The 18,006-nt window shown below is 37.8% G+C and overlaps 1 protein-coding gene across 3 annotated transcripts in view; it reads left to right on the top strand.

The window, feature by feature from the left end:
- Window positions 1-18,006, top strand: part of FRMD6 (FERM domain containing 6) — a 117,601-nt gene that overhangs the window by 82,731 nt on the left and 16,864 nt on the right. For all 3 annotated transcript variants that reach the window (XM_069082237.1, XM_069082236.1, XM_069082238.1), the window contains 5 exons: window positions 1,462-1,648; window positions 2,190-2,345; window positions 10,145-10,210; window positions 12,721-12,789; window positions 15,809-15,983. In XM_069082237.1, coding sequence (XP_068938338.1) covers window positions 1,462-1,648; window positions 2,190-2,345; window positions 10,145-10,210; window positions 12,721-12,789; window positions 15,809-15,983 — 653 coding nt within the window. The remainder of the gene's footprint in view (window positions 1-1,461; window positions 1,649-2,189; window positions 2,346-10,144; window positions 10,211-12,720; window positions 12,790-15,808; window positions 15,984-18,006) is intronic.

Raw genomic sequence — 18,006 nt, 5'->3', positions numbered from 1 at the left:
AATGGGAAAAGTGAATTTAGCTGAATGTATATAGATAATAGGATTTGTTTACTTTTATGCTGTGCAGTTTGTAGCTTATAATAGTAGAGCCAGGTTCAAGTTCTACCTTTGATATACACTGGCTTTTCGATCTTCGGAAAGTCATTCTCTGTAACTGTTAGTTTCAGAAAAAGTGCCACCTTCATTGTAGAGACAATTCGTCACCTGTATGCTTCTCATTTCTTACTCCTTTTTCCAGTGAAATCATAGATACAGTCTCTATCATCATCCCTATCCCTCAAGATAAAAGTAAATAAAATCATGAAACCTTTCCTCTTTAATAGCAAGGATTCTTATGAATTATTGTCATTTTATGTAAAAATAAAAAATAATTGGAAAATGTAGGATGTTCTGAAAAAAAGGAAAGTACATTATTTAGCCATAGATTAACTATCTAGGTTTTGTAAATGGTTAATACTTTGCAATATTTCTAACCCAGTTCTCAAAGGATACACAAATCATAACACTGTATAAGGGACAGGTAGGTGGCACAGTGAATAGAGCACTGACCCTGGAGTCAGGAGGACCTGAGTCCAATTCCAGCCTCAGACACTTATTAGCCGTGTAACCTTGAGCAAGTCACTTAACCCCAATTGCCCTGCCTTTCTTCCTCCACTAGTACTTTTGAGTTAATTTAATAGGAATTATACCTATTTCTGATTTACTCTGATACTTTACTCCTCTTAAACCTATTTTTCCTTTAAACCTTACTAATACCTTTATTCCATCTATCTCAGTACTTTCTCAGGACATCGGCCCTACTCTGTCTACACTCTTCTCCCTTCCCAGTCCTGATCCTTTGGTGAAGTAGTTCACCTCTATGCTGTCCTCTCCTCTTGAACCCCTTGCTCCCTTTCCCTACTATTGATCCTATTAATCCTTCTTTATTCTTTCATGCTGCCTCTTTCATTCCTACTCACATAGTGCTAAAAAGAGCTGGAGAAAAGCATGGAGCCAGCCTGACTGAGGTCACCATGGTTTTGTACGTGTCTAAACTGAGCCTCTAGTGCAGAAGGTCCATCTCTTTACTCTTCCATAACTGATTCTATAGTTTCATCAAGACAGTAATTGTTCTAAACCTTTTCTTTTCTCCTTGAGCCTCTCACTGCAGCTGCTCCCCTCCCTCATTCAGATTTACTGAGAAAATTTAGGTTATTTGCTCCTCCTTCACCCTTCCTCTAAATGAAACCAGTTTCTTTAAAAAGTAAACTTTTTTTGACCCAGAATATTTTATGTTTTAAACTCTTGTTGGTCTCCTGTTGAGCACTCTTAATCAAATGCTTATTACAACATATGCATTCAGTGAGGAAAATAGACATTCACAAAAACAGAAAGCCTGTTAGTAAATGGACAAAAGTCTTGGGTTCTTTTTACATTCTAGATCATCAAAAGCCAAGTTTTGTTTTTGCTTTTTCTCCCAAGTGACAGAATAGCAAGATATTATTATTACTGGCACCTGAGAAAACAAGTTCTTCATTCCCAGTGTATGCTTCAAGAGGAGGCCTACTTCTTGCTGGCTGCTTTTGCATTACAGGCTGATCTTGGAAACTTCAAAAGGAATAAGCACTGTGAGAAATATTTTGAGCCAGAGGCTTATTTCCCGTCTTGGGTAGGTACTGTTTTTAAACTTTAAAGATATTTTTTTTTCATCAGTTCACACTGCTGCTGCTATTCCTTATCTTCTTCTTTAAGAGGGCAAAAATGCAGGTTTGTAGAACAATGCCATCTGAAATACCAAAATACAAATATTAGGCTTAAATGAACTGTAGGGGTTATGAGACTAAGAGTAGGTAGTGGTAGTAGTATTTCAATACTATGTCTTTGTTGACATAGTCTGCCTTCATAGATGCTAGAATATAGGATTAAGAGTGATAGGTTTGACATTATTGGTGGACTTTCTGTAGTTTCTTTGGCTGGAACTTTCTGACTTTTCTGCTTTTGTTTATTGGAACTTTAATCTTTTGAAAGGACAGATGCTAGTATTAAAAAAAGTGAGATCGTTCTTAATTTTCCCATTGGTGGGAAAAACAAATGAGGAAACACAAGTAAAACATATTAATTTAAAAGAGGAAATAAGAAAGACCAAAGCAATAGTTCGTATGTTTTTCCATTTCTCCAAATAGTTACTGAACTTTGTTTTATTCCAACAGGTTATTACAAAGAGAGGGAAGGATTACATCCTAAAACACATTCCAAACATGCACAAAGATCAGTTTGCACTGACTGCCTCTGAAGCACATCTCAGATATATTAAAGAGGCCATCCGCCTAGATGATATCGCCGTTCATTACTACAGACTGTATAAGGTAATGGAGTAAAGTCAGTTTTGCAGCTTTGGTCAAGAGATATTTTCAGTTTTGAAAAGAGCATTCATTTCTAAGCAGAACATATATATATGTATATTATATATGCCATAACCATTTCACGTTGTATATATAACATGTTCTAAATATTTATATTTTAATTTCTGTTTGGTTACTCTGAGTCAGTCTTAAAGGTAATAATACAAAATTTAACTCATAGGGATAGGATGTAGTATTTTTATATAATTTTATATATATGTAATATATATAATGTATAATACATTATATTATTGTTACAGTGTTATATTATCTTAGAATGACATAAGATAATTTATTTCCTAATATATAAATATATAATAACTCATAATATTTTTATATAATACTGAAAATAGATATGGAAATGAGATAATTAATATACTTGAATGGCTTGTCAAACAGATGAAATATTTTATAATAAATAATAATGTATTTATTTATATTATATAATAATATAATATATTAATATTATGTATAATATAATATACATAATAATAATTAAAAAACAAAAATAAATAAATAAATATTTCATGATGCCCCATGAATTTAGTATGGCTTTTCCTGAAACTTAAATTACTTCCTCTAGGAGTTTTTTTACAAATTAATTTGATCATTCTGATGTTTTTATTAGGCAGTTTTAAAAATTGCTCAAAGTGAAACTAGAAACATATTCTCCAAAATGTGTCCTACAAACTTGAGCACTCCCTCCAAGTGTGATTTTTAACATGATATTTTCATTTAGCAATGAAAGTCTCCTGTACCTTACCCCTCTTGTTGTACTGAACAACCTGAATCATCCAGCCCAAAGAGATAAATAAACTCTATGCATTACCTTGTGTCATCTATTCAGTCGCAACTGATGGGCCATTTTGAGAATTTACAGATCCAGAAGACTAACAATTGCTTATTCAGACTGATACCTGGTAATTTACAAAAGGCTTCGCTCAGCCTAGTCTTTATGGACAGAAACTGTCAGAAGCATGAGCTTTGCAAGGTCATAAGGGCTCAAGGGGAGAGACTACTGAATAGCTTTTTTTTTAGATTTTCTAGGGCTGTAGCCTGTTTTGTGTAGTACTTGAAAAAGGTACATTTTTATACCCAAGTGGGGAATCAGTAATGGAAGAGTAAAGAGAGGGACCTTCTGCACTGAAGGCTCAGTTTAGATAAGAACAAAGCTATAGTGACCTCAGTCAGGCTGGCTCCATGCTTTTCTCCAGCTTTAGAACTTCCTTCTTAGATCACAGGGAAGTAAAGTCAGTAGTTTATTCTATATCATTCCTAGAACTCTGTGTTTTCCCTTTCCACTATAGTCCCCCAATATAGCAGACTGGTTTTTAAATTTTCTTAGGGTTGATTTCACATTCCTTGTCTTTTCTATGGACCACCATCTGATCTTCTGTAACCTCATCTGACCAGTCAACAAAATGTCATCAGTATAGTAGCAACCATCACTGCCACCAGGAAGGGAGACTTCTTTCAGGTCTCTGCCCACCATCATCTGAAAATAGTCCTGGAGAAGGATCATAAAAGAATACTAAACTCATTCCTAGGTAAAAAACAAACTACTTCTTACTAATTCCAGTCACAGAAATAGAGAAAAAAGCATTGATGAAGTCAGTAACTCCATATCAGTGGGCCTCGGCCATCTACCTTCCTCACAGGCAACATAAGATTGTTGTGCGAGAAGCTGATATTACAAAGTACCCCAATTTCCTACCTCTCCATAACTTAGAAAAAGTTACCTTTCACCCCCTTGGGGTGAAACACTATTGTTTGGTGTTACAGACATGTACAGAATGTACAGTAACATTCAAAAGCTACTGAAAGAGCCTGCACAGATACTAATTCCCAAGAGCCCATGATACTTTCCCTCCATTGTCTGTCCTCTGTAGCCTCCCCTCAATTATCCAAATAGGGCAAGACTTTAGAGGAAACCTTAGAAGTCTAAGGATGGGACTGAAGGAACCCTTTTGCCCTGGTGCTGAATTTCTCAGTACAGTTTTACTAGCTAGCCCACATGCTGACCTTCAAATGCATTTTTACTCACCCCCTTATAATAGTAGCCATATCCACAGTTCCCTCCCAGAGAAGGTGTCATTGCCTTCTACCCACCTATTAATATGGTAAACTTCATTTTTTCTCCTTTTTCTGGACTGCCTTTTTCTACCAAAAGTAGTATTTGCCCAAACCAGAATTGTCCCGATTTCTTGATCAGATTTCTCCAGTTAATCAGTCTACATCTCTATGGCAAGGGAGACCCATAGCTGAAGTCTGAAGACATTCTGGTGGGGCTTCATCTAGAAAGTCGTATTCAGTTGTTTTCTCTGGCAGACTGGGCATATGATGTGGTGGACCTTTGTGAGGAAAGGAGCTATACAAATCCAATCAATCAAAACCATTTCCTTTAGGAACGTCACTCCCATTCTTGCAGATCCCCATTGGGGAGCCAGCTACACCTGGAATTCATCTGTATGGAGCCAGGTGCAAATAATGCCCTATTTAAGTCATCTAAAAAGGGACAAAAGACAGTTCCCCATATGGAGACATTTGTGATTTAGCTTACTATAGCAGTAAATCCCTAGGGAGCTCCCCAAGCTTATGGAGTTCAAGAGGGAAAGAATGTCTCAATCTTAGGTCCATTAGACCACATTCTCAGGAGCCATTGCTCCAATATCTCATTGGGTTTCTGTTTAAACTTTTCATGTACCCTCTTCCAAGGGATCAGTAAGAAATCTATTCCTGTCTCATCCTTGCTTCCATTCTTATTTTCTTGTAACTCCTAAGTTGATGTCTAAGGGTTTCTGACTGTGCCCTGTTGGTCATCACTCCCATCAGGAAAGATCCCTGCACTTGTGGGTCCACAAATACCATTTCCTGAAATGAAATGCCCCTCAGCTTTCATTCCATGGTCCTTAAAAGCTGAGATCTCTGTCTCTAGTTGCTGCATGTGCTAGGCTAAGTCATTTCTTGTCTTATCAACTTAGCAATCCTACTTCTGTAGGCTAGTTAGCAGCAACCAGGGAATGCTACATGTGGCACTTTCTTTACCCTCTCTTCATCATTTCTAAAACCAGTGAGCTAATATTCCCATGTGAGCAGGATTCTGTTCCCTGTCTTTTGAGAGGACTCCCCATTAACAACCATAAAGACACCTGTCCTTTGGTGTCACCGTGTCTTATCTGACCATCCTTTGTTCAGTCGACACCTGCAGTGTCCTTCCCCGTAATGTGTCCCATAAAGTCATATGATCTTGTCCTACTTATTCACTGTGCCAAAATATCAGAGGTGGGCCTGGACACCCTAGTTAAAGTTCATTGTTGAGGAGAGACACTTCGGTTTTTGGACAGTTAAAAGGAAGTTTACTTAGTCCTAATATAGCAAGAATGTTTAATAAGAATATATTGACCCTTAATATCTTTGACTCTCATCTCCATATAGAAACAGTAAGGCAGGTTTTAGTGACCCTCGTGGTCTTCAGAGGACAATAGCTACAAGACCTTTTATTCCCCTTGGTGACCAGAAAGCTAAGTCAATACAGCCAGAGGTCACCAAAGAAGCTTTATCAAAGAAGGAACAACTCGTTCCTTGTCTCATCTCCCCCACCCCTAGTCAAGTCCTGGCTTTGTCACCTTCTTCTAAATGATATGGGGAAAGGGGAACACTTATAGATATCACACAAGTTACATGGCATGGAGGTGTTTGTACCTATTAGAGAAGCAGCCAGTATACTGGGAAAGATTGAAGATTGAATGTGGGAATAATAGAAGGAAATCTGAAGAAGACAAGATAGACAGAGGTCACTTGGGAACATGGAAAGGTTTTCCTTGACTAGGAGAAGGCCTTCATATGATACATGGGTAAAGGAGGAAATAGTGGCAGAAGCTATCTGGAAGCTGCAAGAGGAAAGGAGCTCCACATTCGGGGGGCACAGTCAAGATGTCAGAGTAGAAACAGGACCTCCTTGTGGCTCTGGCTCCCACCACCTCCAATTGATGTAAAAGGGGACTCTGAACAAACTTTGGAAATACAGAACCCACAAAATGACACAGAGAAGCTAACCTCCCATTGGGAACAGCCCGGCAGGCCATCAGGAATTGGCCAGCACAGCACTCTGGGAGTCGAGCCCAGCCCCACACTGAGGTTTTAGCCCCAGGGCGGGCCTGACCAACCACCAGCTGGAGGGACTCCAGGTCACCAGCAGCTGTGGCGGTCCAGAATTGTCAACACATAGATGCTAAGGACAAAGTGAGAGGTCAGTGAAGTGTGGACTTTGGGACTCAGTAGTTGGGAGTATGTTGGCTTTTGCCCCTGGGGCAAGAAGCCGCTGAGGGCTGCAACTTCAGCTCCTGGCCTGCAGAGTGTAAGGGGGACCAAGCGACCAGTCAGAGGGGTAATCGCTCTTGCTTTAAGCGGCTTGCATCTGGATTGCAGTCTAGGGTGGAGGTTCTTGGGTGTGTGACCAGCTTGCCAGAGCATGTAGAGGCTTCAGAGGGAGCAACCAACAAATACCTCCAGCAGCTGAGAAAACCCCAGCGTTTGGTACGAAGCTCCCCTATTTGGTGGCAGAGTCCTACTGTAGCAAAAAGCCCAGGGGTCAAGTGACTGAGTGGCAACATGACAAGGCAAAGGAAGCAAACCAAGGAGAGCAACCCAACATTAGACTCCTATTTTGGAGACAAAAAGGATCAAAGCATGGAACAGGAGGAAGACAGTGAAGTCAGAACTCCTGTACCAAAAGCTTCCAAGAAAAATACGAGCTGATTACAGGCCTTAGAGAACCTTAAGCAGATAAGAGAAATAGAGGAAAAATTGGTAAGAGAAGTGAAAACGATGCAAGAAAATTATGAAATGAGAGTCAACAGCCTGACTGAAGAAAATAATACCTTAAAAAACAGACTAACTCAAATGCCAAAAGAGGCTCAAAAAGGCAATGAGGAGAAGAATGCCTTAAAAAGCCTAATTTGCCAGATGGAAAAAGAATCTCAAAAGTTCACTGAGGAGAATCATTCCTTCAGAATTACATTGGAGCAAATGGAAGCTAATGACTTTATAAGAAATCAAGATGCTGTTAAACAGATCCAAACAAATGAAAGAATAGAAAGCAATGTGAAATATCTCATTGGAAAAACTACTGACCTGGAAAATAGATCCAGGAGAGAGAATTTAAAAATTATCGGACTACCTGGAAGCCATGATCAAAGAAAGAACCTAGAAATCATCCTCCAAGAAATTCTCAAGGAAACATGCCCTGATGTTTTAGAACCAGAGGGCAAAATAGAGGTTGAAAGAATCCACTGATCACCCCCTGAAAAAGATCCCAAAAAGAAAACTCCTAGGAATATTATAGCCAGGTTCTGGAGGTCCCAGATCAAGGAGAAAATATTACAAGCAGCCAGGAAGTAACAATTTCAATATTGTGGAAATACAATCAGGATAACTCAGGATCTGGCAGCTTCTACACTGAGGGATCGAACTGCTTGGAATGTGATATTCCGGAGGTCAAAGGAGCTGGGATTAAACCAAGAATCACCTACCCAGCAAAACTGAGTATCATGTTTCAGGAGAAAATATGGTCATTCACTGGAATAGAGGACTTTCCAGTATTCTTGATGAAAAAACCAGAGTTGAATAGAAAATTTGACATTCAGTTACAAGAAGCATGAGAAGCTAAACAGGGAAACGAAATCATAAGGAACTTATCAAAGCTGAACTATTAACATTCCTACATGGAAAAACGATAATTGCAACTGATGAAACTTTTCTCAGTATGAAAATAGTTGAAGGGAATATATAGATATATATGTCTATATCGGAGGGTATACGGGTGTATGAATACATATGTGAATGTGTGTGTGTATATATGTGTACAGGTATACATAGAGGGCACAGAACCAATTTAATAGGAAGGGATGATACTTAAAAGGTGAAATCAAGAGGTGAGAGAGGAATATAATGAGAGGAGATGGGGAGAGACAGAATGGGTAAACTATCTCATATATGAGGCAAGGGGAAATGGTTACAATAGAGGGAAGAATAGGAAGGCAAAAGGGAATGGGTCAACCTTATTCTCATTGAATTTGGCTAGGGGAGGAAAACACACTAAATAGGGTATCTCACCCTACAAGAGAATAGGGGGGAAGGGGATGAGAGGGGAGATGATGGAAGGGAGGGCAGACTGGGGGGGCAGGGAAGTTGGAAGCACCCACTTTTGAAAAGGGACAGACAGGATCAAAGTAGAGAATAGAACAAGCGGGAGGTGAAATAGGAGAGAGAGAAATATAGTCAGTCTTTTACAATATATCTACTGTGGTAATGTTCAGCATTAGGTACACATGTACAACCTATACTGAATTGCTTATCTTCTCAGTAAGGGTGGGTGACAAGGGAGGAAGGGAATGAATCTGTAATTCAAAGTTTTAAAATCAAATATTTAAAATATATATATATGCTATTATTAATACTATTTTACATGTAATTGGGAAATAAGTTATACAGGCACTGGGGCATAGAGATCCACCTGCCCTACTGGAAAAGTCGAAGGAACTATGGGAGAAGATATGGGAAAGAGCAGATTGAAGGAGGGGATATCCTGTGGGACTGCTATTTTAGGGTGGTGGGTAGTGGAAAAATGGGGAGAAAAATTTGTAACTCAAAATCTGGAGGAAATGAATAATGTAAATCAGAAGTTAATAAAGCATTTTTGAAAAATGAAAAAAAAAATTGAAGTCCAGAGGTGGTAATCTGGGGATGAAAAGAAAAAGAGAAGAGGGAGCTGCCATTTAATGACCTCAGTTTTTTTCAGTAAAATATGAAACAAGGTTCTTGGCTAAGAGGATGAGAGGAAAAGAAGCCTTGGAAGGTTTGAGGAAGTATGAAAAGGTTTCAGAGAGCCACTGTGGTGAGTAGGATAGTGAATTAACTAGAAGGGAGTAAAAAGATGGCTCAGATGAGGTTATGTGACATAAATTTGTGGTTCTTTAAGCTTGTATCCACTTCCCCATGGACTTTGTATATACTTATGGGAGAGTATGTCACAGACTTTGGGGGTGGGAATGCTTTGTACCAGTTGTTTTTATTATACTCCTTTTAGTAAATACTCCTTTCTATTTAAGTCTGGCTCAACAATTGCAAAGAAACATACTCTTCTGCCCAGCTTAACCCTAGAGTACTGTGGAGAAATAGCAGCTGATTTTTGAGGGCCCATCTTGTCAGTACAAGTCAGAGATGGAGCTAGTAGCCGTAGCACAAGTGCTAGACATGCTTCCTACCGCTTGACAGAATGGTTGAACCAGAGCTACAGAATAAAGCATTTTCATACTAGGCCAAAGTGTTGATTCATTTTGCTTGACTACATTTCTTTGTTATGAGAATGAGTTTCTATTTGAGGTTGACAGTGGTGGGGAGAGCAGGAGAAAAAGGGAGAGAGAGAGAGAGAGAGATACTCATTGAAACATTTTTAAAATACACAGAAGAGAACAGAACCAAGTTCAGAAGAAAGAGACATATGGATGAAGAGGAAAGTCAATTTTGTTACTATTGTGTTAAATTTAAAAGCTGCCTGTAATAGAAGATTTATATAGTCCTTTTTATTCTTTATTTACTGAAATGATCATACTCAGTCATGTTGTTAAGGTCACAACAAAAAAAATGAAGAACAATGAGACTGTTTCTTCCCGTTGATTTCTGGTATTATTCTCAACTTTCTAATATTGTGCATTGTGGATTAAAATTTGTATTTTTCTTCAAAAGATATTTTGTTCCTGTAGGATAAAAGGGAAATTGAAGCTTCATTAACTCTTGGGTTGACCACACGAGGAATACAGATCTTTCAGGTATGTAGATAGAAAGTCATTATCATGTGAAATGGGCTATTTTTCCTTTGGACAGTGTACGTTCATTATAGTTGCCACATGATATTCAAAACCTATTTCCTTGGGTTTGACTAGGTATTCTTTCCTACTTATATAAGTTAGAAGATACTATAGTCTTTGATCTAGTTCTTGCCAATGATCATTATTCTTCTTCCTCCCTCTCCAAAGAGCTGTATTTCAACTATGGGAAATGTTTCAGTGAATATCCACAAATGTCTTATAAAACACTGACTTGCAGGCTTATTTAACCAGCCTAATAAAGGTATTTGTTAATGAGATCACTAGAAAAAAGCATACAGAGGGAAGGAAAATTTGACACACTTTACCCAGGTGGTGTTCATGACTAACATATGTTTTAAAGTAGGACTTAAAAAGCTTTGGACTGTGTAGGAGTCAGAAGATTAGTTCAGCGTTGCCACTAATTTGTTCTGTGATCTCAGGGGAAGACATAGACTCTTTTAGCTATAGTTTTCTCTTTTGTAAAATCAGTATAATTAATTTCCTATATAATAGCATTGTTGTAAGTAAAGTGCTATACATTAAAGTCCTATTCAAATGTCTGAGTGTCAGTTTTCTCATCTGATAAGCCAGCTGATAAATTCTGAGGTCTGTCCCAGCTCTAAATCTCTGGTCCTCTGATCTTTTGACACTTCATCTTATCTGATCCTATGAAATATTTCTTAATTATTTTGCATAAGAATCTTTTAAAACTCCTTGTTTACCTTGACTCCCAGCAATGTAGTGCTTCTTTAGTGTGGCCTTAATAGTCTCAAGAAAAATTTACACGTTCTCTTTTTTTTTAAATATTGCACATTTCATTACCTTCTCATAAAACTTTTGATTCGCTAAAAAAAGAGCCTTAAAACATTGACGAGTAAAAGTAGGGGACTGGGGGCAATACCATGTAACCAATATAGAAGAAAACAATTAGCAGTATCATTGTTACCTCTAATTCACTTTGAATTCCAGCTGCAAATCTTCATTATTATACTTTCAAATATGAGAAATGGTGATTGATATTCAGGATTGCTTGAAATTGATTTTATAAAGTGGGATTAATAGGACAGAGTTCAGTTAAAACTTCAGTTTTGGGGGAGGTTGTAATTTATAGAATTTGTGCTTTGTTTTCATAATAATAGAATAAAAAGAAAATTTTTAATTTAATTAAGACTATTTGGCTAGATGTGCCCATTGCCATGATGGACAAGTTCCAGAAAACCAGCTCCTTTCAATAGGTGATAATTATCATCCCTTACTTAATGCTTGAGCAAACCCCCAGGTTGTCCTTTTCTTGTTACCTAATGGATGACAGTTATATTTCCTAATCCTGTCCTACTTAACAAAATTCCATTCCATGTTAGTAAGAGTATGTATGATGGGTACAAAATAATCAGTGGAATATGATGGAGCCTTTTATCCTACAGGAACAAAGCCTGGAGCCTTGAGTTTTTTTTTTTTATCACTAATTTACATTAAGAAAGTTTTTGTAAGAAATAAAGTAGCCTGGGGCCACTAGGTGTCTCAGTGAATAGAGTGCCAGCCACTTGACACACTTACTAGCTGTAAGACCTTGGGCAAGTCACTTAACCCCAACTGCCTTGCCTTCCCCCGCTCCCAAGAAAAAAAAAATAAAGTAGCCTCCCCAGATTTCTAAAAGAAGCCCCACGGGGCTTAGAAACAACTTGAATCAACTCTGTCAGAATAAAATCAACAGTAATAGCTCCTTTTTGAATATCAACTGACCACCAATTTTACCCTGAGTTTCCCTCAGCAAGTTGACACAAGAACTGAACCCCAGGTCTGAGGTGCCCTGACCTACCCACGACACCTTATCCTGCTTGATATAGATAAGATCTCTAAAAACCCACCCTGTCTTCCCCATACTGGACTTTTACCTCTATCCATCTGACTGACATGTGTGAGTATTTTTCTGCACTGTGTGTGTATCTCCCCTTAATAAAGTTTGCTCATTGCACTTTCTCTCTGTCCTCTCCCTCATTGTCTTGTATGTTTTGCGTTTGTCCAGGGGTGCTGTTCCCTCCCAGTCAGTTCTCCACGGCTATTGTACAGGGCTGTGACTGTCAATTTGGCAGCTCTACTTGATTTCCAAGACTTTTGTTTTAGGGAATTCAGAGAGCAAGGACTGAATCGTGAACTTAGCAGCAGGGTATCCCCTTCATTCTGACACCAGGACCATCATATGGATTTTGGTATTCTAAACCTTCCCAAGTTTGTATCGAGACAGGGTGACGCAATAGAGAAAGTACTGCTTCTTTTTTAAAAAGTTCTTCCCAATCTGAAGCAAGTAAATCATATCAGTAATCATCTAAATAAGATCTTTATTTTGTTCAAAGAGATTTAATTATCTCTTTAGATTTTGATTGCTATGTTATGTTTTGAGAGTTTTAAAGCTACTTTTGAATACTTGTTGTTCTCCTAGTTAACCTTCTATCATGTAATTCTTTCCACAGAATGTTAATGAGGAAAAACAGTTACTTTATGATTTCCCTTGGACAAATGTTGGAAAACTGGTATTTGTGGTAAGTTCAAAATCATTAGGTTGATAGGACTGTGTTTTCAGTAATATCATCCCAAGACACATAAGTTAAGTTTTCTTACTCTATCCTGTGTCTTTAATTTGTTCTACAAAAGTATATCAGGTGAAACAACATTACAAGAAGCTGTTATTTCCAGAGCAACAATTTTCACGTATGTTGAACAAGCACTATGACAACGAAAAGATGACATGTTCTAGATGCTAACTTTACTGACAACTCAGGTTGTTGCTACCATCTAATTTTGCTTCAAAAGTTACTAACATAGTAACTTTTACAGTAAATATTTCATGATGTTAAAGTGGATTTTTCTTTTTTTTCTTTTTTTAATGGTGGCAATTTTAAATAGGTTTTTTTCTCCAGGACAAGAATTTCATTTCCACTTGTTTACGGTACTGATAACATGCAGTTGTTCACTACTCTCCCTCTGCACACATTCAGGTATTCAGAATGCCCAGATTTACACAGTAGCTTAAATGTTATAAAGTGAACTTTTCTTAATGTAGTGGAAATTCAGACTGTTGAATTTTATGTTTATTCATGCTGAGAAACATTGTGCAGAGACACCAAGTTAGTTTACTTTCATGTAAAATTAATGAGGCTTCTTTACTATAGGTCAGGTCAGTAGAGCACTGTGTGTTAGAGGTTCTTCAGTTCAGTGTTATGAGCACATCATATGGACTATTCCTCTACCATAGACATGTTCATTCTTGGAGAGTGGAACTGTATTTCTAATCTGAAATTAAACTGATTAAGTCAGTCTCAGACTTTATCATCTGGCCTTCAGTGACAAAAGAATGAATCAGACTGAGGATATCTAACTCAGGTGTGCAGCTAAACCATAAGTTAAGTGTAGGTAAAGTACAAAACAAAAGCATTGAGCACAAATTAAATTTATGTAAGTATGTGAGGGTATTGATTGATTTGTTTGATTAATTTTTAAGTTATTTTTTATTAAGCAAAAATAAAGACAGGTTGTAATACATGTAATTTGATTGATATATTTGACCATGCTATCTTCCTCTCTGTATCTTTATATCCATCTCTGTGTCCTTAATGTGAGCAAGGGAGAGGGCATTGTTCATGACTAAAAAATAGAGGGGGGAAAAGATAGGAATTTGCTTTTAACAAAAGAAAATGTCGTTGTTCTCCCCTTTCTAAAAGTAATGCTGAAAATATTATTTGTGGTTAGGATCACAGATTTCCTTTATCATATTTTGGGTTCAAATTGAGTCTGGCATTTTATTGATATAAATTATATATTTTATTAACTATTAAATATATAGTTACATATAATGGTATATTAATTTATTTACATCAGTTAAATATAAAATAATATTAATATAAATCCATTCCTCATCTCTTAAATGGAGCACAACCTTCCCTACCCCTTTTTCATAATTATGTTAGTATATTTAAAAATCATTAAAATCTACACAAGGTGTTTTGAACTACTTGTGGATGAGCTCGTTAAAAAGGTTTTTCCAGGGGCGGCCAGGTGGCTCAGTGAGTAAGAGCACCGGGCCCCAGTGTCGGGATGACAGGATGACCTGGGGATTGAATCTGGGCTCAGATACTTAACACCACACACAGAAATAACTGGCCGTGTAACCCTGATCAAGTTACTTAGCCCCAGTTGCTTAAAAAAAAAAAAAAAGGTTTTTCTTTTAGTAATGTTGTATAATGCATTGATTAATTAAAGTAGCTATTGGCACATATCTGAAATGAAGTTTTAAACCCATAAAATATTGAGACCTAGTAGAAGAAGTCATAGTTCTGTCTGCTATTGGAGTCATCCATAAGATAGTTTCAATAAGCACAATGTAAGCTTCATCCCAGTATATTTATTGAACTTCTAAAAGTAGTATTTGAAGATGACAGAGTAGCTAAAAGAAGTATAACTGAGCTCTCCTCCGCAGCTCCTCCAGATCTAGAAAATGTACCAAACTGAGTCCTAACTGGGAGCTCCAAGAAAAAATCACAGTGATTCATTTTACAGCCTACGTTGGCATACAGGGACAGGCAGAGTTTTGCAGACACTGGAGATGGTGTCTTGCGAAGAGCAGTCATGTGGAACATTCCAGCACAGAGACTGCACTGGAAGAGGGCCAAGACTACATAAGGGCAGGAAGAGGCTTCAAACCCACACACAGGAGCCCAGCATTGTGTGGGGTCCAGGAACAGATTCCAAGTGGGAGCTCTATTGCTTGCTGCCCAGTTCCAGGTCATATATAAAAAGTGTGGGACTGAGGGTGGGACCAGTCCCAAGGTTTGGTTCCAGGGTAAAGAGCAGTAGTGGGCTGTATACTGAGCAAGAAGCAAGTTCAGACACTAACAGTAGCAAGTGCTCTGATCCCAGAAGTGGAGCAAGCTCTGAGATCCAGCCTGTAGCCTAGTATGAAGCCTAAAGCAGACTTAGGATAGGAATCCTGGGGCAAAGAGATGCCTCACAGTTCTGCCATTGAACGAGTAGAACTTTACAGCTGACTGATAGTGGCTGATGCCAGCAGCAATGTGCTGGAACTGCAGACAGACAAGCCCATGGATATGTTGTTTAGACACAAACTCAGGTCAGGAACTTGTGGAAATAAGACCAGGAGGGCAGAGATCAGAATTTGCGCTGGATCACGCCACTTTGGAAACACTGAAGTACAGGTACCCAGCCTGAGCTGTTCTTGAAATCCTGAAATAGCATGTTACAACTATTACAAAGAAGAGAAAATCTTACAACATTCCAGAAATCAAAGATTAAAGGTCAAGTAAGGCCAAAAATTAAACCAAGTAAATATAGTTATTTATAATTATAATAAAAATGAATACAACCAATGTAAATATAATAACGTATGTATTATATGGACCTATATAATTATGGATATGTATATTTTATGTGAAAGCACTGAGTTCTGCGAGGGTAACAGGAATTCAACTATCGTTTTTTAAAGTACATCTACATTAAAGAGTTTGCACACTGAATTTCTAATTTTGTTTTTTTTGCTTAACATAGGGTAAGAAATTTGAGATTTTGCCAGATGGATTGCCATCAGCCAGGAAACTCATCTACTATACGGGATGCCCCATGCGTTCCAGACATCTCTTAGAATTACTCAGCAGTAGTCATCGTCTCTACATGAACCTGCAGCCTGTTCTCCGTCATATTAGGAAGCTTGAAGAGAACGAAGGTATTTAAGGGTTTATGGCAACTGACATGTATGTACCTGATTCCAGAAGTAAAGATTTCTATAACTTGAGTTCCCAAATCTCATTGTGTGTGTGTGAAAGGTCAGGGGATTTGAAGCTTCAATTCCTGAGTGGTTAGAGAATCTAGATACTCAGTGACTATGAAATATTCTTTTGATGCTAGTCTTATGATTGGATAATTAATAAAATAACAGCAATGATCATTATCCATTCCTTGAAGACATTTCGTGGATACCCTTGGTAGCTATTCAGAAATTCAACAGGCAATGTGGTATAACAAAAAAAAAAAAAGCACTGGATTTGTAGCTCCTTTTTGTCTCGGAGAAGTCAGGCAAATTACTTCTCAAAGTATCAATTTCTTCAACTTTCAGATAATGGGGTTTGGAGAGATGACTGACAGGTCCCTTCCAGCTGTCAGTGTCTGCCTGTGATAAACATATCATGCAAGGTTGGACCTAGGACAGCAATTCCAACTTTTAAAAAAATTTATACTTTCTCATTGTTCTTGGATTTAATAATACCCTGGATTACTATATGTCATATAAAAAATCATATTTTAAGTAAATGGAATTACATGTATTTTGGGTAATTTCATGGTACTCTTTAAGATGTTTGGAAGATCCTAGGGGGGCAGCCAGGTGGCTCAGCGAGTAGGAGCACCGGCTCCAGTGTTGGGACGACCTGGAGATCGAATCCCGGGCTTGGACACTCAGCACCACACCCAGAAATAACTGGCCTTGTAACCTTGAGCAAGTTACTTAACCCCGATTGCTTAATAATAAAAATTTTAAAAAAAATGTTTGGAAGATATTTTTTTAGAAAACAGGTTTGAGGGTCACTGAGAACAGTCTTTCTAGCGCGTATAGACCCATTTCCTGACTCTGTACCTGAATGTGTAACATTTAGCAAACCATTTGAACTCTTTCCATACAGAATTAGAGACCAACAAATGCTTCTCTTTGCAAAATCTTAGTTTCATAATTGTGTACAACTGAATGTCATTTCAAAAAGTATCTCTTAATCTTTTAAAATAACACACAATTTGGAGTTTTCTGTTGTTGTCATAATAATGATTAGAACTTTGCCAGACTTTGTGTCAGCTAACCTAAAATCAAGAGCAAAAGCATATCTTGGGCATCCATTTTTCGATAAGAATCGATCCTCTAAAAATGTGGTTCTTATCAACTTCCTCTAATGCTATAGCTCATCAATCACTAAAAGAAAGTCTAGCTAATTGTGTTATGAATATTTAGAGGGAAGCAGATTTCTGATGAAGATGACAACAGCTATACTAAATATATTAGTTCTGCCACATGCTTCTACAGAAAATCTCTGAAAAAGGTGAAAAATGAAGCAGTGATAAGGAAAACTAAAGAGAAACAGGAGTAAACTCAGAAAGACAACCAGTAGCTCTCAGTGGTCCCAAAGAAGCACCACATCAGGGAAACAAGTTCAGGTGCTAGAATAATGAGCCTGGGGTCCCAAGGAGAAAAAAAATAGAAAATAAATAGCTGAACAGGAGAGAGAAAATCCTACCCATGTAGTAGATACAGAGCTGACCTCAAAGTAAGACCTGCATTCCAGTCTTAACTCTGACATTTCTTGGCTCTGTGACTGTGGGCAGATCACTTGCCTCTCAGGACCACAGGCAACTCCCTAATACTGATAGAGTTACAGTGGAAGTGCTCACCTGTGTTGGTAGAAGTCAGGTTCCCTATACCAGTGAAAACACAGATTCAGATTTTCTCTTATTGAATATGATTGAAAAGATGAGAACATTCTATAATAAGCATATTCGTTTAGTGTGAATGTTTTTCTCCCCCTATGGTACACTCAGCGTGAGTGCTCCTTTTAAACATTCTCCCTAAAATCTAGTTTCTACAATTTACAAAACAAATTCTTTTCTACTTTTTAGCTACTGCAAAGGTATAACTTTAGTCTTTGTTCAATTCAATTCATTGCCAGTTGTATGCCAGGCAAAGTACTAGGCACTGAAAATACAAA

The sequence above is a fragment of the Petaurus breviceps genome, unplaced genomic scaffold (assembly GCF_028583685.1).
Source record: "Petaurus breviceps papuanus isolate PSGF00001 unplaced genomic scaffold, PetGlider_PUasm1.0 164, whole genome shotgun sequence".
In the NCBI taxonomy this organism is placed as follows: Eukaryota; Metazoa; Chordata; class Mammalia; order Diprotodontia; family Petauridae; genus Petaurus; species Petaurus breviceps.
This window is presented reverse-complemented; position numbering and strand designations above follow the sequence as displayed.